Here is a 27363-nt window from a genome sequence, read left to right on the forward strand (position 1 = left end):
AGAATAGATAGGATAGAGAGAAAGGAAAGAAGGGAAGGAAGAAAAGGAAGGATAGAGAGAAAGAAAGGAAGGAAGAAAAGGAAGGATAGAGAGAAAAGAAGGGAAGGAAGAAAAGGAAGGATAGAGAGAAAAGAAGGGAAGGAAGAAAAGGAAGGATAGAGAGAAAGAAAAGAAGGGAATGAAGAAAAGGAAGGATAGAGAGAAAGAAAAGAAGGGAAGGTAGAAAAGGAAGGATAGAGAGAAAGGAAAGAAGGGAAGGTAGAAAAGGAAGGATAGAGAGAAAGAAAAGAAGGGAAGGAAGAAAAGGAAGGATAGAGAGAAAGAAAGGAAGGAAGAAAAGGAAGGATAGAGAGAAAAGAAGGGAAGGAAGAAAAGGAAGGATAGAGAGAAAAGAAGGGAAGGAAGAAAAGGAAGGATAGAGAGAAAGAAAAGAAGGGAATGAAGAAAAGGAAGGATAGAGAGAAAGAAAAGAAGGGAAGGAAGAAAAGGAAGGATAGAGAGAAAAGAAAGGAAGGAAGAAAAGGAAGGATAGAGAGAAAAGAAGGGAAGGAAGAAAAGGAAGGATAGAGAGAAAGAAAAGAAGGGAAGGAAGAAAAGGAAGGATAGAGAGAAAGAAAGGAAGGAAGAAAAGGAAGGATAGAGAGAAAAGAAGGGAAGGAAGAAAAGGAAGGATAGAGAGAAATAAAAGAAGGGAAGGAAGAAAAGGAAGGATAGAGAGAAAGAAAAGAAGAGAAGGAAGAAAAGGAAGGATAGAGAGAAAGAAAGGAAGGAAGAAAAGGAAGGATAGAGAGAAAAGAAGGGAAGGAAGAAAAGGAAGGATAGAGAGAAAGAAAAGAAGGGAAGGAAGAAAATGAGGGAAGGTGGAGCATCAAAGTAGACTAATTGGGAACAAACTGGAAATGCAACAAAAGCAATAATGGATTACACCAGGTATAAAGCAAAGCTAATAACATCCAAAAAAAGGTGGAAAGTCTTTAACCACTTGACCCCCAGAAGGTTTTACCCCCTTCATGACCAGCGCATTTTTTTTGCTTGTCAGCACTGCGCTACTTTAATTGGCAATTATGCGGTCATGCAACGCTGTACCCAAATTAAATTTATGTATTTTTTTCCACTCAAATAGAGCTTTTTTTTGGTGGTATTTGATCACCACTGTGTTTTTCTTTTTTTTTTTTTTTTGCGCTATAAATGAAAAAAAAAAAAACGGTTTTGAAAAAAAAAACCCCAAAACAATATTTCTTCATTTCTACTTTTAAACATATCCAATTAAAAAAAAAAACTAACTTTTTTTTCATAAATTTAGGCCAAAATGTATTCTGCTACATGTCTTTGGTTAAAGAAAAAAATCACAAAAAGTGTATATCCACTAAGATTTTTTCCCCCTATTCAGCCCTGCACTACTTTAATTGGTGGGTTTTTTTTTATTCTTTATGATATAAATGAAAAAAATAAATTAAAAAAAAACAATATTTTTGACTTTCTGCTATAAAACTAATTCAATAAAAAATGAAAAAATATAATTGGTTCATAAATGTAGGCCAAAATGTATTCTGCATGTTTTTGATAGAAAAAAAAAAATCCCAATACGTGTATATTGATTGGATTGCGTGAAAGTTATAGCGTCTACAAACTATGATGTATACTGTATATACTGGAATTTTTTTTTTATACTAGTCATGGCGGTGATCAGCGACTTATGGTTTGTGTGAAAGCTATAGCGTCTACAAACTATGTGTGTGTGTGTGTGTGTGTGTGTGTATATATATATATATATATATATATATATATATATATATATATATATATATATATATATATATATATATATATATATATATATATATATATATATATATATAATTTTATACTAGTAATGATGGTGATCAGCAACTTATAATGGGACTGTGATAGTGCGGCTGACTATGTGACACTAGGTGGTTTATTTACTAAAGCTAGAGATGGCAAAATTTGTCACAATTCTGCAGAGAAACCAATCAGCTTCCAGGTTTTATTGCTAAAGCTTAATTAACCACTTCAGCCCCGGAAGGTTTACCCCCTTCCTGACCAATATGTATTCTGCTACATATTTTTGATAGAAAAATCCCAATAAGCGTACATAGGTTGGTATAGCGCCTACAAACTATGGAATATTTTTCTGGCATTTTTAATTATTTTTTTTTTTTTTTTTACTAGTTATGGCGGCGATCAGCGATTTTTTTTTTTTTTTTTTTTTTAAATTAATAACAGTGATCAGTGCTAAAAATATGCACTCTCACTATACTAATGATACTGGCAGGGAAGGGGTTAACACCGGGGACGATCAAAGGGTTAAATGTGTCCCTAGGGGGTGCTTGCTAACTTTGTGGGGGATGGACTGACTGGGGGGAACACAGAGATCCGTGTTCCTGCTTAGCAGGAACACATGATCACTGTGTTCTCCCCTGTGAGAATGACGATCTGCCTTGTTTTTCTGCCTCTCTGGGGAACGATCGGTGGACATCGCGCCGACCGGACCCGCTGATTGGCTCCCCCTCTGGCCAATCAGCGGCGTGCGCCCCCCCGCTGTCTATTGCATGAAATAATGGACAGATGTATCTGCGGTAGGCGGTCTTTAACTAGTTAAACAAGCTTAGGTTAGAAGCTGATTGGTTTCTCTGGTGGGTGGGAACCGACTAACCAGTGACACTAGTACAGTGATTAGTGCCAATTCTATACACTGTCACTGTACTGATGACACTGGCTGGGAAGGGGTTAACATCTAGGGTCAATGAAAGAGTTAATTATGTGCCTAACAAGTGTAATGTGTGTAATATGTGCTGCTGTTACTAGTAGATATGGCTGATTTTTCACCCTGCTCTGGGGAGAAAAATAAAAAGCCCCCCCCACCTGGAAAATGAGGGATCACGTACATGATCCGACGCAGAGCGCCCGCCCTGTCACCCTATATGTGCATGGGGCGGTCCGCAAGAAGTTAAACAGCAAATTTGGGGGTTTAACAAGTATTTTTTATTCCTGCGCTACCATGTAAGGACGGTAATAGTAAAGGAAAAGCAGCTTGCACCGAATAGGGTCCAACCTGACCCTAAGAGCAGATGTACTAAGTCAATAAGAATGGTGCTGCGCTAATCCTAATGTACCCCACAGTGCCTAAATGTAAATAAGCAATAGCAATCAGTGGCTTAAGAAGTAAAAAGCTAACTTCAGTGTGCTGGTGAATGTAAAAGTCAGGCGGCGGCCTATATCACCTATAGTGCTGGATAAAATAAACGTAGGTGAGCGTGAGTCAAATTAGTGACGTGTAGGTCAGTAGTAATACATTAACCTAAAAAACATAAATATATATATTGCATCTGAAAACTATTGGAGCCATAAAAAAACTCCCAAAGAGCAAACACAAAAATATTAGAAGTACAAAGTTACACTGAATGTCCGTGGAGATCTACAATCGCTGCAATAAAGTGTCCAATGCCACCAGTAGGTGCTTAAAAGTAGCAATATTAAGGTTCATAGAAAGAGGTGGCCTGTGCAGCAGCAAAACACATTTTATAATTCAAAAAAGTGACTTGTGCAATAGGAGACAACTCCAATAATATTTCAAACGTGCCAAACAGTGGAAAAAATATATAAACAGTAATTGGGGCCAAAAAAGCGATCGTCACTAGGTTAAGTATATCCTAGGGCTATTGTAAATTCTCCCTCTGGCCACCCCCACTGTAGACTAAAGTCAGATGACTGCTCGATGCTTACAGGGTATAGCGTCGAGATTAAGTATACACCAGCCGTTAGCCCGGCTGACGTTTCTGCCGTCTTTTTCTATAACCAAGAAAATGGCCGCTCCCATACATCTCCAGGAAGATGGCCGCTATGGCAATTTCCCATTGGACTCTGACAAAATGGCCGCCATTAATTTGTTTTACCTGGTCTATTTAAAGACAAGCACAAGTGCCCTCTAGCATCCCCTGATGAAGCCACGTGACCCGTGACGCCACGCGTAGGGATAGGCACACCTTCCACTGTCAGCAGTGTACGAGCTCGCCGCTCGTCTGGATACACTGCATCCTCTGTTTTAATTTGTGTGAGTACCTTGGTTTATGTTACTAATAAAGCTCTGTGAAGTTCAAAATTACTACACTATATGGCATCCTTGTCTCCCTTTGGTCATTATACTCCTGGAGGATCTGAGGTAGACTGAGAGACGGCCCTGAGTGCAGGACCCATCCCCACAGGAGACACCAGCAGCGCCTGATTGTTCTATGCTGTAACCTCAGGTTAATGAGGTAAGGGGCCATTACCTTCCAGTGTAGGATTATCTGCATGAAGAGCACCTGTATACACTTCACATTTCTATCCATGCTAGCTAATGCGAGTAAAGATCCAACTACTGCGCATATCTTTCCACTGTTTGGCACGTTTTAAGAAGCATTGGAGTTGCTTGACATTGCGCAAGTCACCTTTTGAATTTTGAAATACTTTGCTGTTGCACAAGTCACTTTTCTCCATGAACTTTTAATATTGCTCTATTTAACTGTAAGCACTTATTGTTGGCATTGGACACTCTATTGCATATACTATGGATCCCCATGGACATTCATTGTAACATTGCACGTTTATTTTTATTTTTGTGTGTTTCATCGCTTTTTTGGCCCCAATTACTGTTTATATATTTTTTCCACTGTTTGGCACGTTTGAAATATTATTGGAGTTGTCTCCTATTGCACAAGTCACTTTTTTGAATTATAAAATGTGTTTTGCTGCTGCACAGGCCACCTCTTTCTATGAACCTTAATATTGCTACTTTTAAGCACCTACTGGTGGCATTGGACACTTTATTGCAGCGATTGTAGATCTCCACGGACATTCAGTGTAACTTTGTACTTCTAATATTTTTGTGTTTGCTCTTTGGGAGTTTTTTTATGGCTCCAATAGTTTTCAGATGCAATATATATATTTATGTTTTTTAGGTTAATGTATTACTACTGACTTACACGTCACTAATTTGACTCACGCTCACCTACGTTTATTTTATCCAGCACTATAGGTGATATAGGCCGCCGCCTGACTTTTACATTCACCAGCACACTGAAGTTAGCTTTTTACTTCTTAAGCCACTGATTGCTATTGCTTATTTACATTTAGGCACTGTGGGGTACATTAGGATTAGCGCAGCACCATTCTTATTGACTTAGTATATTTGGGGGTTTGCATCCATTTTTGTTTTTTTTAATAATTGTGGTTGGGATTAAACAATATCACTTAAGATAATATTTTTAGTGCCCGAAAACATGAAAACATTGCATAAGAACATTGTGTATTCTTTTTCCAGACATCGGATGGAGCTCTAGGTCTATTGTTACGTGTTAAGCCATCTTTTCTTAGCTGCCCTGTTAAAAAAAAAGAAAGATTTCTTGTTTACAAAGCTCAGTAGCTCAAGCTGAATGTCAGAGCTGGAGTGGGAGTAACTTCATCCAATTGTATGTCAGAGCTGTGACCCCTCCCATTTTTCTTCCTTTCCGTCCCACTCTGTCCATATGAAGTTTCATCCAGAGGGCGGCAAGGGCCTTCTAGGGGCCCAGCACTATTATGCCAATTGGCAGGGGCATGCTTACTTTTCCCCATTCCCTAGTATTCAGGCTATATTGAGGTGGCAGTTCTTTATTGAGAATTTTTGCAACAAAGGTGTTAAGGTGTTGGCAAGTGAGGTGGGCTCACCCGAGGTGGGGAGTCTTCACCAGATCACCCCCCCCCCCCCCCCCCAAAGAATGGTGGGCCCATGACCCAAGTTGATCCTTGGCTACTTTGCTGCAAGATGTTACTAGGTCATGGCATTCATGTTTGCCCCCACCCAGGTGATCACAGGAACAAGGTGGTCATGATATGAAGACTGGTCAGCAACACTAAAGCCGGTCAAGATGCAAGCTGGGGTCGGGCAGGCAGCAGGCAAAGGTAGGCATAGTCCAGGCTATGGCCAAAGCAGGTGGGAGGTGAGAGTAGTCAGAATCTAGTCAGTGGTTGAGGTAGGTGTCAGGTAAGAGTCAAGGCAGGCAGCAGGCAAGAGTAGTCATAGTCCAGGCAATGGCCAAAGCAGGAGGAAAGCGAGAGTAGTCAGAATCCAGTCAGTGGTTGGGGTAAGTGGCAGACGAGAGTAGTCATAGTCCAAGCAATGGTCAAGGCAGGCACCAGGCAAAAGTGGTCATAGTCCAGGCCAGGTGAGAGTTGGCAGAACCCAGGCAATGGTCAGGCAGGTGACAAGCGAGAGTTGTCAAAGTCCAGCCAGGGGTGGAGGCAGGCAGCAGCCATCAGGCAAGAGCAGAATAGGAGCAAGGAAATTCGGCAATGAGGGCAGGAAATACAGACAGAGTCCCAGTGGTCCAGGTCAAGGCAGGAGTCAGCAGTCTAAGGAACTAGGTGGCCACCATAACAGATGGAATTTAAACACCCTCTTTGGCCTGTGTGCCCACCCAGCGTAAGGGATGCATGCTAATGCACACCAACACGTGCCTGTCCACACTTACCCATACAACTGGCCATAGCTGGAAGGCCACCATCCTGCACAACCGCGCAACGTGCTGCACACAGTCTGGACGGACCAGGTCCCTGGATGACGTGGACCCTTGGGGTGGGCTATGTTCCTGCATTGCTTTTTTGCCCTCCTATAAGTTAGCATGTGTATAAAGGCTGTCCGAGTCGATTCGGAAGCAGCCTGAACAACTCAAAATCCCAAGCAAACGAAAATTTAGTCAAGCAACTCAAATGCAATTCGTGAAAGCACAATGGCAAACTCAACTTAACTTGCTGCTGAGCCTGAAGTTGGTGTACAAAAGTCAGTGCACAAACTACCCCCCCACCTGCACCCCATCCCACCCCTCCCCAGCTCCGGCACAGATTTAGATATACCACGTGCTTTATTGGCATAAGAACATCTGTGCTCAGGCTGCGTTACACCAAACCCCGCAGGGAACTTTCAGTGTATGGAGTTCTTCTTTTTTTCGAAGGAGCTATTTTAAAAATAAAAAGTATCTTGTACTTTAAAATGAAGATGAGTGTCTGTCTTCGGGGGGACATTAGATTGTAAGCTCTTCTGGTGCAGATCCTGATGCGATTAGTTCAGTTTCCTGTGTACAACACTGCAGTATATGTCAGAGCTATATAAATATATAATAACAATAATAATTGTGTGTGACCGTGGGGGGATATTAGATTGTAAGCTCTTCTGGTGCAGATCCTGATGTGATTAGTTCAGTTTCCTGTGTACACCACTGTGGTATATGTCAGAGCTACATAAATATATAATAATAATAATAATAATTGTGTGTGACTGGGGGAGGGGGGCATTAGATTGTAAGCTCTTCTGGTGCAGATCCTGATGTGATTAGTTTAGTTTCCTGTGTACAGCACTGCGGTATATGTCAGAGCTATGTAAATGTATAATAACAATAATAATTGTGTGAGATTGGAAGGGAACATCAGAGTGTAAGCTTCTCTGGTGCTGAGACTGATGTGACTGGTTCAGTGTTCTCTGTACAGCACTGCGGTATATGTCAGAGCTATATGAATGTATAATAATAGTGTGACTTAGTTGGGGACATTAGAGTGTAAGCTCCTCTGGTGCAGATCCTGATGTCACTAGTTCAGTTTCCTGTGTACAGCACTGTGGTATATGTCAGAGCTATATAAATGTATAATAATAGTGCGTGACTGTGGTGGGACATTAGAGTGTAAGCTCCTCTGGTGCTGAGACTAATATGACTGGTTCAGTTTTCTCTGTACAGCCCTATGGTATATGCCAGAACTATAAAAATTATAATATATAATATTGTGGGACTGCAGGGGACATTAGAGTGTAAGCTCCACTGGTGCAGAGACCAATGTGACTGGCTCAGTGTTCAATGTACAGCACTGCTGCAAATGTCAGAGCTATATGATTGTATAATTACATATTTACATAGTAAATATATCGAAGAATAACAATAATGCATGACTGTGGAGGGGCATTAGAGTGTAAGCTCCTCTGGTGTAGATCCTGATGTCACTAGTTCAGTTTCCTGTTTACAGCACTGTGGTATATGTCTGAGTTATATACTGTAAATGTATAATGATAATAATGTGGGATATTAGAGTGTAAGCTCCTCTGGTGCCGAGACTAATGTGACTGGTTCAGTTTTCTCTGTACAGCACTGTGGTATATGTCAGAGCTATAAAAAAAAGTATAATATTAATATTGTAGGACTGTAGGGGACATTAGAGTGTAAGCTCCTCTGGTACAGAGACCGATATGACTGGCTCGGTGTTCTCTGTACAGCACTGTGGTATATGTCAGAGCTATATACAGTGCCTTGAAAAAGTATTCATACCCGTTTAAATTTTCCACATTTTTTCATGTTACAACCAAAAACGTAAATGTATTTTATTGGGATTTTATGTGATAGACCAACACAAAGTGGCACATAATTGTGAAGTGGAAGGAAAATGATAAATGGTTTTCCATTTTTTTTAAAATAAATATGTGATAAGTGTGGGGTACATTTGTATTCAGCCCCCCTGAGTCAATACTTTGTAGAACCTCCTTTCACTGCAATTACAGCTGCAAGTCTTTTTGGGGATGTCTCTACCAACTTTGCACATCTAGAGAGGGACATTTTTGCCCATTCTTCTTTGCAAAATATCTCAAGCTCTGACAGATTGGATGGAGAGCATCTGTGAACAGCAATTTTCATGTCTTGCCACAGAATCTCAATTGGATTTAGGTCTGGACTTTGACTGGGCCATTCTAACACATGAATAGGCTTTGATCTAAACCATTCCATTGTAGCTCTGGCTGTATGTTTAGGGTCGTTGTCTTCCTGGAAGGTGAACCTCCGCCCCAGTCTCAAGTCTTTTGCAGGCTCTAACAGGTTTTCTTCTAAGATTGCCCTGTATTTGGCTCCATCCATCTTCCCATCAACTCTGACCAGCTTCCCTGTCCCTGCTGAAGAAAAGCATCCCCACAACATGATGCTGCCACCACCATGTTTCACGGTGGGGATGGTGTGTTCAGGGTGATGTGCAGTGTTCATTTTCCGCCACACATAGCGTTTTGCTTTTAGGCCAAAAAGTTCAATTTTGGTCTCATCTGACCAGAGCACCTTCTTCCACATGTTTCTGTGTCCTCCACATGGCTTCTTGCAAACTGCAAATGGGACTTCCTATGGATTTCTTTCAACAATGGCTTTCTTCTTGCCACTCTTCCATAAAGGGCAGATTTGTGGAGTGCACAACTAATAGTTGTCCTGTGGACAGATTCTCCCACCTGAGCTGTGGATCTCTGCAGCTCCTCCAGAGTTACCATGGGTCTCTTGGCTGCTTCTCTAATGAATGCTCTCCTTGCCCGGCCTGTCAGTTTGAGTAGACGGCCATGTCTTGGTAGGTTTGCAGTTGTGCCATACTCTTTCCATTTTCAGATGATGGATTGAACAGTGCTCCGTGAGATGTTCAAAGCTTGGGATATTTTTTTATAACCTAACCCTGCTTTAAACTTCTCCACAACTTTATCCCTGACAGTCTGGTGTGTTCCTTGGCCTTCATGATGCTGTTTGCTCACTAAGGTTCTCTAAGAAACCTCTGAGGGCTTCACAGAACAGCTGTGTTTACACTGAGATGTAATTACACACAGATGGACTCGATTTACTAATTAGATGACTTCTGAAGGCAATTGGTTCCACTAGATTTTAGTTAGGGGTATCAGAGTAAAGGGCACTGAATACAAATGCACGCCACTCTTTTCAGATATTTATTTGTAAAAAATTTTGAAAACCATTTATTATTTTCCTTCCACTTCACAATTATGTGCCACTTTGTGTTGGTCTAGCACATAAAATCCCAATTAAATACATCTTTACGTTTTTTGATTGTAACATGACAAAATGTGGAAAATTTCAAGGGGTATGAATACTTTTTCAAGGCACTGTACATGTATAATAATAGTGTGTGAATATGGTGGGTCATTAGTGTGTAAGCTCCTCTGGTGCAGAGGCTGATGTAACTGGCCAGGTATTACATGGTACTGTATTTGTCAGAGCTATGCAAATACTGTACATAGTAATAACATTGCGTGAGCATTCAAGTGCATGCTCCTCTGGTTCAAAGAGCTAATAAAATAACCATGAATTTGACAAAAAAACGCTGAAAAAAAATTGACTTTTATTATATAATAAATTACTTGTATAAAAGCATTAACAGAAAAGACAGAAGTACAACACTCTGTACCGGTGGGGCATTCTGCTTGAGTCATAATGACACCCGTCAGTCTTGACGTCTGGGCGGCCATATTGGATAGACACTTGGCATTGCAAGCCCTTATGTTTAGATGTTGAGCCATGTTGAGAGATTGTGGTAATCGGTGGGGAGAGGGACAGATTCATCTCTCATCATTCCTTTGTGGTCCAGACATCTGTGGCCTTTGTTCTATTTTAGTTACTAAAAATGATTCATAATAAAATTAGCTCAGTTTTGAAGTAAAGTCGCCACGTTTCATGGATGCATACCCCCGAATATATTCACATAAAAAGTTTAAAGTGGACTTGTCATTTGATATTTTTTTCGCTTTAAGGGCTCACATTCTGAGTAATGTGTCATTGTAATCACAGAGATCACAGGACTCTCTCTGATATCTGCTTTTCTCTCCAGTGCAGTGGGAAATGTAGTTCCAAAAGAACTGGGGTGCCAAGGTGCACATTAATCACTGACCTAGGCTCACTATCGACTTCCTGGACTGAGATGCCACAGTTAGTGGCGATCAACTTGAAAATGATAGATGGCCTTAAGTGTGGTCCCCGGCAATTCCAGTGGGGGGGGGCACAGTAGCAGTGTATTTGAATGCGTTGAGGTGGATTACGTCAAGTTAGGCTGCCCAATTAAAATTAATGGGCTGTGATGCACCTCAACGCCTCCGAATTTTGGTCCTGCTGCATTTTTTGCAGCATATCGCAAAGCACACTGAAGAAGTTGGAGTATAGTAACCTCCAAGAATTGGTATCAGTGGCAGTAAAAGTAACACCCAGCATTGGTGGCAGTGGACACAATAATAACCCCCAGGATTGGTGGCAGTGGATACAATAAAACCCCCCAGCATTGGTACCAGTGGACACAATAATAACCCCCAGCATTGGTGCCAGTGGACACAATAATACCCCCAGCATTGGTGCCAGTGGACACAATAATAACCCCCAACATTGATGGCAGTGGATACAATAATAACCCCCAGGATTGGTGCCAGCGGACACAATAATAATCCCCATCATAAGCCCCAGCACAGATGTGAGTGATGACAATAGAAAACACAAACATATGTACCAGTGGACACAATAATAACTCCCAGCATTGGTGCCAGTGGACACAATAATAACCCCCAGCATTGGTACCAGTGGACACAATAATACCCCTAACATTGGTGCCAGTGGACACAATAATAACCCCCAGCATTGGTGCCAGTGGACACAATAATACCCCTAACATTGGTACCAGTGACACAATAATAACCCCCATCATAACCCCCAGCACAGATGTGAGTGATGACAATAGAAAACACAAACATATTTACCAGTGGACACAATAATCCCCAGTATTGGTGCCAGTGAACACAACAATAACCCCCAGCATTGGTGTCAGTGGATGCAATAATAACTCCCAGCATTGGTGCCAGTGGACACAATAATAACCCCCAGCATTGGTGCCAGTGGACACAAGAATAACCCCCAGCATTGATGCCAGTGGACAAAAGAATAACCCCCAGCATTGGTGCCAGTGGGCACAAGATTAACCCCCAGCATTGGTGCCAGTGGACACAATAAAAACCCCCAGAATTGGTGCCAGTGGACACAATAATTCCCCTAACATTGGTGCCAGTGGACACAATAATAACCCCCAGCATTGGTGGCAGTGGACACAATAATAACCCCCAACATTGGTGCCAGTGGACACAATAATAACCCCCAACATTGGTGCCAATGGACACAATAATAACCCCCAACATTGGTGCCAGTGGACACAATAATAACCCCCAACATTGGTGCCAGTGGAGACAACAATAACCCCCAGCATTGGTGCCAGTGGACACAATAATACCCCTAACATTGGTACCAGTGACACAATAATAACCCCCATCATAACCCCCAGCACAGATGTGAGCGATGACAATAGAAAACACAAACATATTTACCAGTGGACACAATAATCCCCAGTATTGGTGCCAGTGAACACAACAATAACCCCCAGCATTGGTGTCAGTGGACGCAATAATAACTCCCAGCATTGGTGCCAGTGGACACAATAATAACCCCCAGCATTGGTGCCAGTGGACACAAGAATAACCCCCAGCATTGATGCCAGTGGACAAAAGATTAACCCCCAGCATTGGTGCCAGTGGACACAATAAAAACCCCCAGCTTTGGTGCCAGTGGACACAATAATTCCCCTAACATTGGTGCCAGTGGACACAATAATAACCCCCAGCATTGGTGGCAGTGGACACAATAATAACCCCCAACATTGGTGCCAGTGGACACAATAATAACCCCCAACATTGGTGCCAGTGGACACAATAATAACCCCCAACATTGGTGCCAGTGCACACAATAATAACCCCCAACATTGGTGCCAGTGGACACAATAATGCCCCCAACATTGGTGTCAGTGAATGTGATGAATACCCCCACCACTGGTGTCAATGGCAGTAATCGTAACCCACCAGCACTGGTGTGAGTGATGACAATAATAACCTCCAGCACTGGTGTCAATGGATGCAAAAAATAACCCCCAGCTTCGTTGTGAGTGGGAGAAATATTAATCCCCAACACTGGTGTCAAAAGAAACCATAACCCACAGCATTGGTGTCAGTGACAGCAATAGTGACCCCTAGCCCTGGTGTCACTGATGGCAATGATAACCCTCAGCAGACCACGGAACTCAGCACAGGAATGGTGGGAACCCCTCATAATGGGCACAGTGATGAATGTGAAGAGTAGATGTTGGACCAACGAAGCCAAGAGTGTCAAATCTCATAGTTGCGGGAAATCAAACAATAGGCAAAATATTCCTTCATCACTCTACAGACGCCCCCTCTCCCAGGAGAAGATTCCAGTGGAAAGCATTACTGCCGCTCGCTTTTTGTAATTAAATGTCACTTTGTTTTTTCTTCTTCCTTCACAACTGATGAAAACAGCAACCTCTGCAACACCTACCAGGCCCTATCTCATGTTTGCACAGGGATGGTGGGAGCCCCTCATAATGGGCACAGAAGATGTACAGACCCGGGAACTCAGTACAGATATGGTGGGAACCCCTCGTAATGGGCACAGAAGATGTACAGACCCTGTAACTCAACACGGGGATGGAGGGAACATCTCATAAGGGGCACAGCAGGTGTAAAGACCCGGGAACTCAGCACATAGATGGTGGGAACCCCTCATAATGGGTACAGCAGGTTTACAGACCCAGGACTCGGCATAGGTATAGTGGGAACCCCTAATAATGGGCACAGCAGGTGTACAGACCCAGGAACTCAGCACAAGGATGGTGGGAACCCCTCATAATGGGTACAGCAGGTTTACAGACCCAGGACTCGGCATAGGTATGGTGGGAACCCCTAATAATGGGCACAGCAGGTGTACAGACCCAGGAACTCCGCACAGGGATGGTGGGAACCTCTCATAATGGGCACAGAAGATGTACAGACCTGGGAACTCAACACAGATATGGTGGGAACATCTCATAAGGGGCACAGCAGGTGTAAAGACGCGGGAACTCAGCTCAGGGATGGTGGGAACCCCTCATAATGGACACAGTCGGTGTAGAGACCCAGGAACTCAGCACAGGGATGGTGTGAATCCCTCATAATGGGCACAGTGATGAATGTGAAGAGTAGATGTTGGGCCAACGAAGCCAAGAGTGTCAAATCTTGTAGTTGCGGGAAATCAAACAATGGGCAAATTATTCCTTCATCACTCTACAGACGCCCCCTCTCCCTGGAGAAGATTCCAGTGGAAAGCATTACCGCCGCTCGCTTTTTGTAATTAAATGTCACTTTGTTTTTTCTTCTTCCTTCACAACTGTTGAAAACAGCAACCTCTGCAACACCTACCAGGCCCGATCTCGTGTTTTCATCTAAAGGGTGTGGGTGGGGGGGTGGTTTCCTCCCGACATACTCGGCCGCTTTGAACTTCGCTGAGTAAACGCGTTCAGGAAAATAATAAGTCTTTTTTTTTCTAAAGAGGTCAGCGCTGTGCGCCTGTGTGATCAAAACTGAAACGCTTATGGGGGTTACAGCTACATGTTTGGAAATTTTAGCGATAACCTGAGAGATATTTTCCAGATAAGTAATGTTTATAATGAAAGCAAAAACAATCTAAACGTAGACCTAGTAGACACAGATCTACTCTAAATAGCTGCCAAAGGATGTTTTTGTTTCTGTCCATCCAGTCCTGAGTTTTACACAGGTCTGCCATACAGCACGGGCCTGTCCTGCAAGGCAGAAGATTTGATTTTTCACTGCAACACTATTCCTTCCCACAGCCTTTGACTGGACAGTGAAAGGAAAAGCAGCAGACTGATGAGCTGATCTCTCTGTCACTCTGCTCTCTCCTCCTATCAGCAGGGCTGGAACAAGGGGTGGGCAAGAGGGGAAGCTCCCCTGGGCCCAATGGTTAACTGTAGGCATGGGGGGGCCCTTCCTTCTGTTACAAGGCTGACAGGAGTAGTGACAGAGGCAGTAATTTTGGCAAGCGAGTGGCTGCTGGGCGTAGAATCCCCTAAGCTTACATATCATGAGCGGTGGGAGGGGTGTGGTTTGCAGGGCTGGGACAAGGTCATCCAGCGCTCAGGGCAATGATTCCAAACGGCACCCCCCGCTCATGATGTGCATGCTTGGGGGATCCTACATCCAGCAGTCACTCCCTTGTCAAAATGACTGCTTCTGTCACTACTCCTGTCAGTCTTGTAACAGAAGAAAGGTGCCCCAGTAAACTATGGTGCCCAGGGTAGTCGTCCCTTCTGCCCACCCCTTGTCCTGGCCCTGGCGGTTTGGCATCTTTGCCCTGGGCTTTAGATGATCTTGTCCCAGCACTGCCTATCGGCATGTCCTTTGTTAAAACATGCACTAGGCAGCACAACTGATTGGCCCCTTTGTGCTGTTGCTTCCTCTCCCAGTCTGAAATCTGCTGTACATATTTTGCTGCAATATCCACTTTGAGTTAAGAGATTTCCTCCAGCTGTACTTTTTTTTTTTCCGTCACTATTGGAGCTGATAGCATTTATGGGTGTCAAAATGTAGCCATCATCCCGAGAATTGCCGAAATGAATACCCTCCAAACATAGTAAAGGGACTATTATGGGCTACTTTTAGGATACACAAGACAAATTTTAATAAAAGATATAATTTTTATTGTACAAAAATATAAAAACATATGTGGCTAGAGGATAAAACATAGCACATAGGTTTATCATATAGTACCATGCCAGTGATTGATAACAGCAGGGCATCTGACGTGTTTCGAAGCCACCTTCTTCTTCAGAGGTGCCATATACAGAGTAAACTATAATTGAAAAATAACATCCAAAATTAGTCTGAATACAACATATTCCAAAAGCAAGATGTGTACATATGTATATGTATATATACACACATTTATGCATATACACTCACCGGCAACTTTATTAGGTACACCTTGCTAGTAACGGGTTGGACCCCCTTTTGCCTTCAGAACTGCCTTCATTTTTCTTGGCATAGCTTCAACAACATTCCTCAGAGATTTTGGTCCGTAGTGACATAATAGCATCACGTAGTTGCTGCAGATTTATCGTCTGCACATCCATGATGCAAATTTCTCCCAGCACATCAAGGTGCTCTATTGGATTGTGATCTGGTGCCTGTGAAGGCCATTGGAATACAGTGACCTCATTGTCATGTTCAAGAAATCAGTGGTAAGATGATTTGAGCTTTGTGACATGGTGCATTATCCTGCTGGAAGGAGCCATCAGAAGATGGGGACATTGTAGTCATAAAGGGATGGACGTGGTCAGCAACATTACTCAGGTAGGCCGTGGCGTTTAAACGATGCTCAATTGGTACTAAGGGGCCCAAAGTGTGCCAAGAAAGTATCCCCCACACCATTACACCACCAGCCTGAACTGTTGATAGAAGGCAGGATGGATCCATGCTTTCATGTTGTTTTTGCCAAATTCTGACCCTACAGGTGTACCTAATAAAGTGGCCGGTGAGTGTATATCTATGCACATAATACACACATATGCATATACACATACAGACAAGGAGGATTGGTTATTTCTAGATATAGCATAGACAATGTTGCTTCTCAAAAAAGCTGATACTGACCCTATAAGCGCTTAAAGGATATACATATATTGTCAAAAGTATTGGGACACCTGCCTTTACATGCACACAAACTTTAATGGCATCCCAGCCTTAGTCCATAGGGTTCAATATTGAGTTGGCCTACCCTTTGCAGCAATAACCGCTTCAACTCTTCTAGGAAGGCTGTCCAAAAGGTTTAGGCCATTTTAGGCCAATGTTGCAGCTGAAATCAAGACTCATCAGACCAGGCAACCTTTTTCCAATCTTCTATTGTCCAATTTTGGTGAGCCTGTGCAAATTGTAGCCTCAGTTTCCTGTTCTTAGCTGACAGGAGTGTTACCCGGTGTGGTTTTCTGCTGCTGTAGCCCATCTGCTTCAAGGTTCGATGTGTTGTGTGTTCAGAGATGGTATTCTGCATACCTTGGATGTAACAAATGGTTATTTGAGTTACTATTGCCTTTCTATCATCTGGAACCAGTCTGCCCATTCTCCTCTGACCTCTGACACCAATAAGGCATTTTCCTCCTGATATTTTCTCTTTTTCGGACCATTCTCTGTAAACCCTACAGATGGTTGTGCGTGAAATTACCAGTAGATTAGCAGTTTTTGCAATGCTCAGACCAGCCCGTTTGGCACCAACAACCATGCAAAATTCAAAGTCAACTCAATCCTCTTTCTTCCCCATTTTGGTTCCCAGTTTGAAACTCAGCAGGTCCTCTTCACCATGTCTAGATGCCTAAATGCATTGAGTTGCTGCCATGTGATTGGCTGTTTAGCAATTTGTGTTACCAAGCAATTAAACAGGTGTACCTAATAAAGTGGCCGGTGAGTGTATATCTATGCACATAATACACACATATGCATATACATAGTTACATAGTTACATAGTAGGTGAGGTTGAAAAAAGACACAAGTCCATCAAGTCCAACCTATGTGTGTGATTATGTGTCAGTATTACATTACATATCCCTGTATATTGCGGTCATTCAGGTGATTATCTAATAGTTTCTTGAAGCTATCAATGCTCCCCGCTGAGACCACCGCCTGTGGAAGGGAATTCCACATCCTTGCCGCTCTTACAGTAAAGAACCCTCTACGTAGTTTAAGGTTAAACCTCTTTTCCTCTAATTGCAATGAGTGGCCACGAGTCTTATTAAACTCTCTTCTGCGAAAAAGTTTTATCCCTATTGTGGGGTCACCAGTACAGTATTTGTAAATTGAAATCATATCCCCTCTCAAGCGTCTCTTCTCCAGAGAGAATAAGTTCAGTGCTCGCAACCTTTCCTCATAACTAAGATCCTCCAGACCCTTTATTAGCTTTGTTGCCCTTCTTTGTACTCGCTCCATTTCCAGTACGTCCCTCCTGAGGACTGGTGCCCAGAACTGGACAGCATACTCCAGGTGCGGGCGGACCAGAGTCTTGTAGAGCGGGAGAATTATCGTTTTATCTCTGCAGTTGATCCCCCTTTTAATGCATGCCAATATTCTGTTTGCTTTATTAGCAGCAGCTTGGCATTGCATGCCGTTGCTGAGCCTATCATCCACTAGGACCCCCAAGTCCTTTTCCATCCTAGATTCCCCCAGAGGTTCTCCCCCCAGTGTATAGGTTGCATTCATATTTTTGACACCCAAATGCATTATTTTACATTTTTCTACATTGAACCTCATTTGCCATGTAGTCGCCCACCCCATTAATTTGTTCAGGTCTTTTTGCAAGATTTCCACATCCTGCGGAGAAGTTATTGCCCTGCTTAGCTTAGTATCGTCTGCAAATACAGAGATGGAACTGTTTATCCCATCCTCCAGGTCATTTATGAACAAATTAAATAGGATTGGTCCCAGCACAGAACCCTGGGGGACCCCACTACCCACCCCTGACCATTCTGAGTACTCCCCATTTATCACCACCCTCTGAACACGCCCTTGTAGCCAGTTTTCAATCCATGTACTCACCCTATGGTCCATGCCATAGAGACAAGGAGGATTGGTTATTTCTAGATATAGCATAGACAATGTTGCTTCTCAAAAAAGCTGATACTGACCCTATAAGCGCTTAAAGGATATACATATATTGTCAAAAGTATTGGGACACCTGCCTTTACATGCACACAAACTTTAATGGCATCCCAGCCTTAGTCCATAGGGTTCAATATTGAGTTGGCCTACCCTTTGCAGCAATAACCGCTTCAACTCTTCTAGGAAGGCTGTCCAAAAGGTTTAGGCCATTTTAGGCCAATGTTTGACCATTCTTCGAGAAAGGCATTTGTGAGGTGAGGCACTGATTTTGACAAAATATAGTGTAGTAACATCAAGAAAAGGTAGGGACTCCTGGTTGTAGGTCATCATGAAACCGAGCTTAAACTCATTAGAGTTCAGTTTTAGTAAGAATTCCTGTAGTTTATCGAGTGAGCTGTCCATTACCGTAAATACGTCATCTATATATCTAAGCCACAGAAACTAAATATGATGAAGGCCTGGGATATACAGTAGAGATGGGTAGTATAAGTACGAAGGGGTACAATCATCCTAATAACAGATCTAGAGAGAGGTTTAGGAGCACCCCTCATGTTCCCCCAACCAGGGGATAAATGGACTCTCTCGGTACCTGAGATAGTCCATTTATCCCCTGGTTGGGGGCACATGAGGGGGTGCTCTTAAACCTCTTTCTAGATCTCTAAGCCACAGAATGCCATGTTCAGTAAATATTCTTCGGATTCAAAAATGGTACATTTCTACTCCCCAAGGTACAGATTGACGTAGGATGGAAGACAACACATAATTATTGCAGAGAATGGAATTCAAAGATTCACTAATGAATTTATTAAATGAACCATTCAGCTCAGCTATGTTGGGAAAGAATGCGTTTGATGCATGTTATACCTCCTATCATAAGGTATTGAATTGTAAAGTGCTTCTACATCAATATCTACTAGAAATGCAGAAGTAGGTATGTGTAAACCATTAATATGTTGTAACAGATGTATAGTATCACATATGTATGCAAGTAAGCTCGTAACATGTGGCCTGAGGTGCTGATTCATTAATTAAATATAAAAAGAGAGAAAACCGCGCTAAAAAGGAAAAAGTTATAAAACAGGAAGCTGCAGCTGCAACAAAAAAAAACACAAATATCAATGTAGTGAAAATAGAAAAGAATATATAAATGCGCTTGCAATAAAGTGACATAAATAATGCCTGACAAAAAATTGTGATTAAAGTTCATAAACTGCTTTAAAAGTATGTGATAAAGTCCATTTATAAACAAAACGAGAAAGACTTGATGAGAACGAGCAAATCCAGTGGGAAAGAGACGCACATCCGAAGTTCATCGATCTTAGTCCGCGTAAGAGGAAAGGGGAAGAGAGAAATGTGAAGGAAACATCCAGGCTGAAGGTGAATCCAGATGACAATAAGATTATGCCCTTACCGGAACCGATGGACCTCCTTTAGAGCAAGGTCATACGCACAGGCAAATACAGCCCTCTGCGGGGACAGATGGATTCCCACGTCTGGATCCTCAGATGTCTATGATGTTCCAGGGGCGAGCAAATCCAAAGTGTCAATCTAGGGAGAGGCACTCACTGGTCCGAAGGGCCGTGAGTGCAAAAATCGCAAAAGACTCCAATAGTGTAGTATGAATAAGATAAGCCTTTATTGCTCAAGGGAGCGGGGAACACTTCTCCACCATAAAACATGTCTAAAAAGCCGGCAGGTAAAAATAGTAGCGAACACCCATGTACAAAACAAACATGGGGCGTAAAAAAACAAACATGGGGCGTAAAACGTGATGGAGTATAGTGCGTAGTGTGTTTGGGGTCCCGTGGCTACGCACTATACGCCATCACGTTTTACGCCGCATGTTTGTTTTGTACACGGGTGTTCGCTACTATTTTTACCTACCGGCTTTTTAGACATGTTTTATGGTGGAGAAGTGTTCCCCGCCCCCTTGAGCAATAAAGGCTTATCTTATTCATACTACACTATTGGAGTCTTTTGCGATTTTTGCACTCACGGCCCTTCAGATACCGTGGGCGATACCATTTTTTTGTTGTGCAAAATATTGGTGCACATGTGCCACTAGATATCCTCAGTCTGATGGCCAATGTTATTCAAAACCACTTCCCCTGAGCCCAGGTTGTCTTGGACCCGCCCCCAGCCTGTGACTGGACAGTGAAAGGAGAAGCACAGGGATGAGCTCTGTGTCAGAAACCATGAATCAGACCAAGACAGAAGTACAGTTAAATCACACTCGTTTTATAATAAAAGTAAATAAAACAAACGTAGTCAAAACATAGCCAAATTTGGGTAACCGGAACGGATAGTCAGACAAGTCAGGAAGCCAGGAATCAGCATAGTTGAACAGCATGCAGGATCTGGAGCCAGAAGGAATGTCAGCCAAACAAGTCTTTAACAGGATCGCAGGAGAAAGTCTCTGTGATGTTGACCAAGGCAAAGGCAGAGATCATCTGAGCTGGACGGCTTAAGTAAGCAGGACTGACGAGCAGGATATTATCAACAGGTGCGTCACTGTGGAAAGATAGGAGCTGGCAATTAGCCGACTGAGCGGCCAGGGGAAATGTCTATGGAAATCACGGAGGAAGACAGGGGCATGTACGTCAGAGGATAAGACCAAAGAACGTTCCTCCGGACCTTACCCTTTACAATGCACCAGGTACTATATGCGCCCACGGCACCTACGGGAGTCAACAATGGACTGTACTTCATACTCCTCATGGTTCTCAACCTGTACGGGGTGAGGACATGGCACGGTGGTGGTAAAGCGGTTGCAGACCAAAGGTTTTAATAAGGAGACATGAAATACCTTTGAGATACGCATATTGGAAGGAAGGTCTAACGCGTAAGCCACTGGGTTAATCCTGTGGAGAATATGGAAAGGCCCAACAAACCAAGGTGCAAACTTTAAAGAGTGAACATGAAGTCGGAGGTTGCGAGATCACAGCCGGACCCTGTCCCCAGCCTGGTAGGAAGGAGCAGGCAAGCGTCTGCGGTCAGCATGGAGTCTGGACCTATCATTAGCATGTCGCAAAGCCTCATGGACTTGTGTCCAAGTGGAATGAAGACCACGGAGATGCTTCTCTAACACAGGAATACTCTGCGGAACAAATGAGTCAGGCAACGTGGAAGGTTGGAAACCATAGTTCACCATTAAAGGGGACAATCGGAAAGCAGAATTCAAGGCACTATTGTGAGCAAATTCCACCCACGGTAAGAGGTCTGACCAGTTGTTATGATGATCAGAAATATAGCAACGTAGGAACTGCTCCAAGGACTGATTAGCTCGTTCTGTATCCCCATTAGATTGCAGGTGATACGCAGAGGAAAAAGCAAGCTGAATTCCCAACTGTGCACAAAAGGTTCGCCAGAACCAGGACACAAACTGACTACTCCTGTCCGAGTCAATCACCTTGGGTAGCCCATGTAAACGAAAGATCTCCAGTGCAAAAATGGAAGCCAGTTCCTTAGAAGTGGGCAATTTCTTAAGTGCAATACAATGAGACATTTTTGAGAACTGGTCAACCACCATAAGGATAACTGTGTTGCCCTGGGAGTTGGGTAACTCCACAATGAAATCCATAGACAGGTGGGTCCAGGGTCTCTCTCCATTGGGTATGGGTTGTAGGAGGTCCACTGGAAGGTGTTGTGGAGTCTTACTCTGAGCACACATGGAACAGGCAGCTACGAAGGCGGTTACATCAGTACGTAGACTAGGCCACCAGAATTGTTGGGAAATGGCCCAAAAGAGTTGATTCTTCCCAGGGTGGCCAGCAGCCTTGGGAGAATGGTAAGTCTGGAGCACGGCAGTACGGAGACTATCTGGGACAAAGCAGCGGTCACAAGGTTTCTCAGGAGGAGCATGGATCTGAGCGGCAAGAACTTTGTCCCCCAAAGAAGAAATAAGACTGGTGCGAACCATAGCCAGAATATGATCAGGAGGAATCACAGGAACCAGAACCGACTCCATCTTGGAAGTGTAGGAAAATTGTTGCAACAAAGCGTCAGCCCTTACATTCTTAGTACCCGGTAATAATGAGACAATGTAATTGAAACATGACAAGAAAAGAGCCCATTGCGCCCTTCTGGGAGAGAGGCGTTTAGCCTCAGACAAAAATGTCAGATTCTTATGGTTAGTAAGAATGAGAACCGGCACAGTGATACCTTCGAGGAGATGTCTCCATTCTTTCAGGGCTAAAATGATCGCTAACAGCTCTCTGTACCCAATCTCGTAATTGTACTCCACAGGTGACAATTTCTTGGAAAAGTAGCCACAAGGATGCATAGCGCTCTCAGAGGTAGGACGTTCAGACAGAAGGGCACCAACTCCAGTCTCAGAAGCAACAACCTCAAGGTCAAAAGGTAACGTAGGTTTAGGATGTGCCAACACAGGAGCAGAAACAAAGGCAGCCTTGAGACTCTCAAAGGCCTTAATGAACTCCGGAGACCAAGTCTGTGGGTTACCGTCCTTTCTGGTCATATCAGTCAGGGGCTTGACCAGGGACGAGAAGTTACGAAAAAACTTCCAGTAATACTTGGTAAAACTAAGAAAAAGCTGCAGAAAACGTAAACCCATGGGTCCGGGCCACTGTAGGACTACTGAAAGTTTCTCTGGGTCCATCAAAAAAACAGCAGTGGAAATGGCATAACCCAGGAATTTAACCTGTTCACAATGGAATTCTCCACTTCTCCAATTTACAATAGAGATTGTTCTCTCTTAGTTTCTGAAGCACACGACAAACATCTGTGTGGTGGCTCTCCAGGGACTTGGAAAATATGAGGATATCATCGAGATAAACCACCACACATAACTGCAGCAAATCTCAGAGGACATTGTAATAAATTCCTGGAAAACTGCCAGAGTGTTACAAAGGCCAAATGGCATTACGAGGTACTCATAATGGTCTGTTCTGGTATTAAATGCAGTTTTCCACTTGTCGCCCTCCTTAATCCTCACGAGATTGTATGCCCCTCTCAAATCAAGCTTCATGAAAACCGTTGATCCCTTGAGGCGGTCAAATAACTCCGTAATCAACGGGATCGGATAAGCATTCTTAACCGGTTCCCGACCGGCTCGCGTACATTTACTGAGGCACAATGGCACCACTTCGTTTAAGAGCCGCCAGAGGGGCGCGTGTGCGTCTGCTGCATGGCGGGGGACCCGACGTGCGTGGCCAGGGGTCGCGATCGCCGCCGGCCATGCGCGATCGCGTGCACGAGCGCCAGCACGGGATTTGTGTGTGTAAACACACAAATCCCTGTGCTATCAGAGGAGAGGAGACATGTTGTTTGTTCATAGTAAGTAGGAACAGTGAAATGTCTCCTCTCCTACTCACTCCCATCCCCATACAGTTAGAACATATTGAGGGAACACACATTTAACCCCTTGATCGCCCCTTAGTGTTAACCCCTTCCTTAACAATGTCATTTACACAGTAATCAGTGCATTTTTATAGCTCTGATCGCTGTATAAATGTCAATGGTCCCAAAAATGTGTCAAAAGTGTCTGATCTGTTCGCCGCAATAATGCTAAAAATTGCAGATCACCGCCATTACTAGTAAAAAAAAAAATAAATGCCATAAAAATGCCATAAATCTTCCCCATAGTTTGTAGACACTATAACTTTTGCGCAAACCAATCAATAATCGCTGATTGCGATTTTTTTTTTTTTTTTTGCCAAAAATATGTAGAAGAATATATACTGGCCTAAACTGATGAAGAAATTAGTTTTTTAAAAACATTTTTTGGGATATTTATTATAGCAAAAAGTAAAAAATATTTTTTTTTTTCAAAATTGTCGCTCTTTTTTTGTGTATAGCGCAAAAAGTAAAAACCGCAGAGGTGATCAAATAGCACCAAAAGAGAGCTCTATTTGTGAGAAAAAAGGACGCAAATTTCATTTGGGTACAGCACTGTATGACCGCGCAATTACCTGTTAAAGCGACGCAGTGCCAAATTGTAAAAAGTGCTCTGGTCAGGAAGGGGGTAAAACCTGCCGGGGCAGAAGTGCTTACTCGTGAAACAATTGAGACCCCTATAATCAATACAAGGTTTCAGTTCACCACTCTTCTTCTTCACATAGAAGAAACCAGCACCAGCAGGAGACAAAGATTTGCGGATGAAACCTCGAGAAAGTGCCTCTGCAACATACTGCTCCATGGCCTTATCCTCCAAGACCAACAAAGTGTAAACCCGGCTACGAGGGTGAATGGCACCAGGTTGAAGGTCAATTGCACAATTATACGACTGGTGTGGAGGCAAACTACCAGCTTGAACTTTGTCAAAGACATCGCTAAAATCGCAGTGGTCCTGGAGTCTGGAGTCAATGAGGATGGCAAACGTGATCAACTTCTCCAGCTCCATGGGTATATCTCGGACTGCTATCTCATCCTTGATGGTATCTGAGAGACCATGAGAAAAAGCAGTCACGAGTTCCTCATTGTTCCAAGCAACCTCTGCTGCCATAGTACGGAATTCAATGGCGTAATCGGCAACAGTTCTCCTACTCTGTTTGATGGACATGAGGCACTTGACAGCAGAAGCGGAGCGTGCAGGAACATCAAATACCCTTTTAAAGGAGGCCACAAACTCTGGGTAACTCAGGAATGGGTTTCTGCGTCTCTCATAGAGGGTTTGCTCAGGCCAAAGCTCTCTCAGAAAGCAATGATATCACAAAACTTACTTTGCTTCTGTCCATGGAAAACGCCTGGGCCAGCATCTCAAAGTATATCTCAACCTGGTTGAGAAACCCTCTGCATTGGACTGGCTCGCCCCCAAATCACTGGGGATGGCGGGTGCCTGCACAGAGACTGGAGCAGCAGCAGGGTCGGCCTGCAACACAGGTTGTACTGGAGCAGCCACAGTGGGAGATTCCAGGTGAGCCGTGCGACTCAGGAGTGTTTGTAACGCAATGGCAAACTGATCCATGAGGTGATCCTGCTCATCCAATCTGGAAAAAATATTACCAACAAGTGCATTGACTGCATCTTCTGAATTCATGGCCTTCGCCTACTGTCAGAAACAATGAATCAGACTGAGACAGAAGTACCGTTAAATCACACTAGTTTAATAATAAAAGTAAATAGAACAAACGTAGTCAAAACCTAGCCAAAGTTCGGTATTCGGAACGGATAGTCATACAAGCCAGAAAGTCAGGAAGCCAGGAATCAGCGTAGTGGAACAGCAAGCAGGATATGTAACCAGAAGGAATATCAGCCAAGCCTTTAACAGGAGAGCAGGAGAAAGTCTCTGTGATGTTGACCAAGACGAAGGCAGAGATCATCTGGGCTGGACGGCTTAAGTAAGCAGGACTGATGAGCAGGATATCATCAACAGTTGAGTCACTGTGGAGAGATAGGAGCTGGCAATTAGCCAACAGCTGAGCGGCCAGCTCAGAGAAGGAAGGGCTGAGCCCAGCTCTGACAGCTCTGTATCACTCTGTATCACTCTGGTCTCTCCTCTTATCAGCGAGCTTTTTGCCCTCTTACACTCTCTGCTGTACAGGAGCTGCCAGAGGCTGATCCCAGGTCAGACTTAGATTCAGGTTCTTCCATTACTTGCATGTAAAAAGTACATTTTAATGATTTAACGAATACAGAGCTTTTGAGTTTGCTATGTCTGCCTGTAGTTCAGTTTTAGAGACTCTCACTTAAAAACAGCTAAAATAAGCACATAAAAGTGTCTTTCTATTAGCTTCCAGCAGCACAGTCACAGGCAGAGGGTAAGATCAGCACTAGGAAATTGCCAGTGTTTTTTTTTTTTACTGTCAGTCTAACCATGTAACATGCTTACATGAGGGTAGAGTAGAGGGATGACTTTGCCAGTGTGCTGCTGCTTCTTAACTGTCCAACCAGCAGTTTGGAGGTGGGGCTTTGACCAAGCTATATGTGTTAACTGCAGCAGAGAAAAGTTAGGTCACTAAACTGTCTGTGGGTTTTTTTTTATCACAAAGCTGGCTGAAAGAGGTACAAATCATATTTCATTTTCCTTCATGACAGTTTATGGCTTTACAGTATCTGCTTACCATAGTCGGGTCTGGTCATAATTTGGCTGTAATGTCTTCTCATGGGTCTACTGTGCAGGGACCAGCCAACTCATAAACCGTTGTGTAGTTATCTTCACTCTTAAAACAAAGAAAAAGAAAGGCATCAATGTAACAGTAATAGGGTGGAGACCTGAGGGGCATTCAGTTCAGCAAAGTCTTAGGGTTTAAGGGAGAACTCTGGAATTATCTTCATAGAGGACCATAAATGACAAGGGTAATGTGTTAACTAAGTGAAAAAAATAAACACAATAAGAGAAGGCGCACCAGCATAGCGCATTATCTCTAAAACCATTTATTCAAGAGAATTTAGAAAATAGTGAAAAAAACTGCGCTTAAAACCAAGTGTAAAAAAAAAAAAAAAAAAAAAAAAAATAAACTATGAAGAGCAGCAAACCTCACAAAAACATCAGTTGTAAATAAGCATAGGGATAAATAATAGGTTGCGCTAATCTTGATAAAACATAGTAAATAATTAACAGTGAAGAAAAGTTCATATGTTGATCATAAAATCAATATGCAAAACTTAATAATAAAGGGGGAAAAAGTCCATAGGGTAAACCATCAGTGAAGGGTTGTGAAAAAATCCATAAAAATAAAAAAAATAAAAAATCAATTCGGTGTTATAAAGATTCAAATTGAGTGTAATTCAAATCACCACCATGAAACATATAAAGTCCAAGTGATGAAGATAAAAATCTGTGATGACAAAGGGGGGTCCACCACCAGGTATGGAAGGGGTTACTCCTTACCAAAAGGCCATGATCCCCCACCACAGAAGATCACAGCAAGCAGGAATCTTTAAAGTTAAATGGAAACTGTCAGCGATGTCCACCAGAGGTCGTCTCCTCAGCAACCACTCCAACAACCCAGGGCATCGGTACCAAAAAATAAGAGGGGCTCACATAGTGTAAAACCACTTACATTTATTAAAATAAGATAAAAGTACAGATGTACACTTACAAA

The 27363-nt window shown here is 43.1% G+C and overlaps 1 protein-coding gene across 2 annotated transcripts in view; it reads right to left on the minus strand.

Annotated features, from left to right (window-relative positions):
• Positions 1 to 15388: 15388 nt before the first annotated feature.
• The window catches only part of LOC141117422 (signaling lymphocytic activation molecule-like), a 36036-nt gene continuing 24061 nt past the window's right edge, over positions 15389 to 27363 (minus strand). Inside the window, exons 7-8 of one of the 2 annotated variants that reach the window (XM_073610283.1) lie at positions 26380 to 26478; positions 15389 to 15563 (exon numbers count right to left, since the gene is read on the minus strand). In XM_073610283.1, coding sequence (XP_073466384.1) covers positions 26419 to 26478 — 60 coding nt within the window. In that variant the 3' untranslated portion in view covers positions 15389 to 15563; positions 26380 to 26418. Of the gene's footprint in view, positions 15564 to 25569; positions 25700 to 26379; positions 26479 to 27363 lie in introns of those variants that run through there. The other variant, XM_073610284.1, reaches the window with a different exon arrangement.

This window comes from Aquarana catesbeiana, linkage group LG13 (genome assembly GCF_042186555.1).
Source record: "Aquarana catesbeiana isolate 2022-GZ linkage group LG13, ASM4218655v1, whole genome shotgun sequence".
Lineage (NCBI taxonomy): Eukaryota > Metazoa > Chordata > Amphibia > Anura > Ranidae > Aquarana > Aquarana catesbeiana.